Consider the following 2,104-nt stretch of genomic DNA (forward strand, 5'->3'; position numbering starts at 1 on the left):
GAATGCACAAGGAAAATGAGTGTACTTAAAAAAATAATGTTATTGCAAGCCAATAGCCAATCTAGAAGATAGAAGAGGTATGATGAAATCTTCTTAACAAATAATAACAAGCTAATGCATCTGACAGGTACTACAGCGTGGCAAGTAGTATTATCAGAATGTTCCCAAATTCTAGCAGGAAGGAAGGGATAATCAACAATAAAAGGATCTTAACATGCAAAATTCTTAATTCCCCAATAACCGCACCACAGAAAGAAATGTGTGCCACAATTGTATACACAAGATAATTTCAATACAAACATGAAGAACGCACGCATGCCAAACATGAAGAATCGAAACAACGGATTAAGTAATTTTAAAGGAGAAGATACCATTTCACAGCTAAACCAGAAACATCTCCTGAAGCATCTTCCAGTTGTTGAAGAACAATATTAGTCAACTTTGATTCAAGGTCTTGATCTGCTTTGAAACTCTCTTTGTTCAACTCACTAAGCAGATCTGATGTAGCCATATATCTGTAGTCTTTATCTTTCCCTGTCATCTGAAAGCACATATACAAAGCATGAATAAAGAGCAAAAACTGATGATTCCTTTCTAAGAAATGCAAATTGGTATAATGGATACCTTCTCCAAGATGCCGGTTATGTTCGTATTCGCCATCGTGCCGAACCTGTGTTCAAGTCCTCTTCACAAAGGTATTCAATAGTATCCTAATAAAAAGCAAATTATGCAATGAGACGTGTTCAATTGCCAACAGCCTAACAGCATATGTCTTGCTAAGTGCAATGAGACGTGTTCAATTGCCAACAGCCTAACAGCATATGTCTTGCTAAGTGCATGGTTTTTAAAGCTGCACCAAACCAACAGAATCAGTGGTAGCTGCATTCTGGTAGGACAAGTAAGCTAGATGGAGAAAAAAGGGCAGAAAAAGAATATAGAACAATCTAATGTGGAGGTCAAACACCTGACAACTGCTTCACACCAATGTGCCTACCAATGCAACACGTGTATGTTGTGTTAGTAACGAATATTAGTTACTTATTCGTGCTATTGTGGATAGAGGTCAAAATATTTGCAAAATAAGCAAACAGGGGATTCAAAACACATGATATGAGATTTAGTTGTAGTACACCCTGTGGCCTTCTTTCATAACATAGCAGTACACCGACTAAGTGAACGAATTTGTAAACAAGATAAAGCAGGCATAAATCTATACATCAAGCAATTTAATAAGAACAAAGAAGAATGACATTAGCACTAGTCCATTTGTACACTTTTAACACCAGCAACCAACCAAAACTAGCACAAACATACAGTCTCGCATGCAGACACACCGTATGCACATCATCCATGCTAAACCATTAGTACACAGCACTGATGCTACTATACGACCACAAATTGAATAACTGGACAGAGGCGGGGATGGCACCTAGATCCAGGCGCCTCGTCAGATGGCGCTGAAGCGGACGAAACAGCCAAACTGGGACACATTGACATTGCTTTCTAATGGGAACCTGAGCAAAGACTCAGGCTAACCATGGTCTCAGCACCCTGATGTTCAAGCTTGACACAAGCTACCAAGTCCAGATGAACCAACGATAATAATATCGTCAGGCACACATGATTTCCAGAGTAGAACCGATGCACAAGTCCTACAAGCAACTACTTGACTAGAAAATTTCAGGTGCGATATAAAAGACATCATCAGCGCTGCAAAGTCTACAAACCCACAACGGCGACCTAGCAGCAACCGAGCCGAATCAACGAACTACACAAACCTAGACAGACGAACAGAACCAGCATCAACAGCGTCTCAGACCGGCAGATCTACGCGGCAATCCAGGCACAATCGAGGGGTTTGCACCGCAGCCGGCTACCGAGCCGAATCAGCAGTTGAATCCAAACTAGCACTACTAGCATGGAACGAGCGGCACCAGCAACGACGGATCGAGCGAGAGTAACCCTAACGGCGACGGGCGGAGCACCAGCGAGAGGAGGAGGAGCGGTCGGAGGCTCGCGTACCTTGAGGAGGAGGAGGAGGGAAGCTTGCTTGGCTTCGATTCGATCGGAAACTTCTCGGGGGCTCGCTTGGGAGGTGGGGTTG

At 42.8% G+C, this 2,104-nt stretch overlaps 1 protein-coding gene across 1 annotated transcript in view; it reads right to left on the reverse strand.

The window, feature by feature from the left end:
* LOC119361881 (cullin-associated NEDD8-dissociated protein 1-like) overlaps window positions 1–2,104 on the reverse strand; it is an 11,547-nt gene extending 9,443 nt beyond the window's left edge. Inside the window, exons 1-3 of the mRNA XM_037627040.1 lie at window positions 2,023–2,104; window positions 625–710; window positions 372–541 (exon numbers count right to left, since the gene is read on the reverse strand). Coding sequence (XP_037482937.1) covers window positions 372–541; window positions 625–660 — 206 coding nt within the window. The 5' untranslated portion in view covers window positions 661–710; window positions 2,023–2,104. The remainder of the gene's footprint in view (window positions 1–371; window positions 542–624; window positions 711–2,022) is intronic.

This window comes from Triticum dicoccoides, chromosome 2B (genome assembly GCF_002162155.2).
Source record: "Triticum dicoccoides isolate Atlit2015 ecotype Zavitan chromosome 2B, WEW_v2.0, whole genome shotgun sequence".
Lineage (NCBI taxonomy): Eukaryota > Viridiplantae > Streptophyta > Magnoliopsida > Poales > Poaceae > Triticum > Triticum dicoccoides.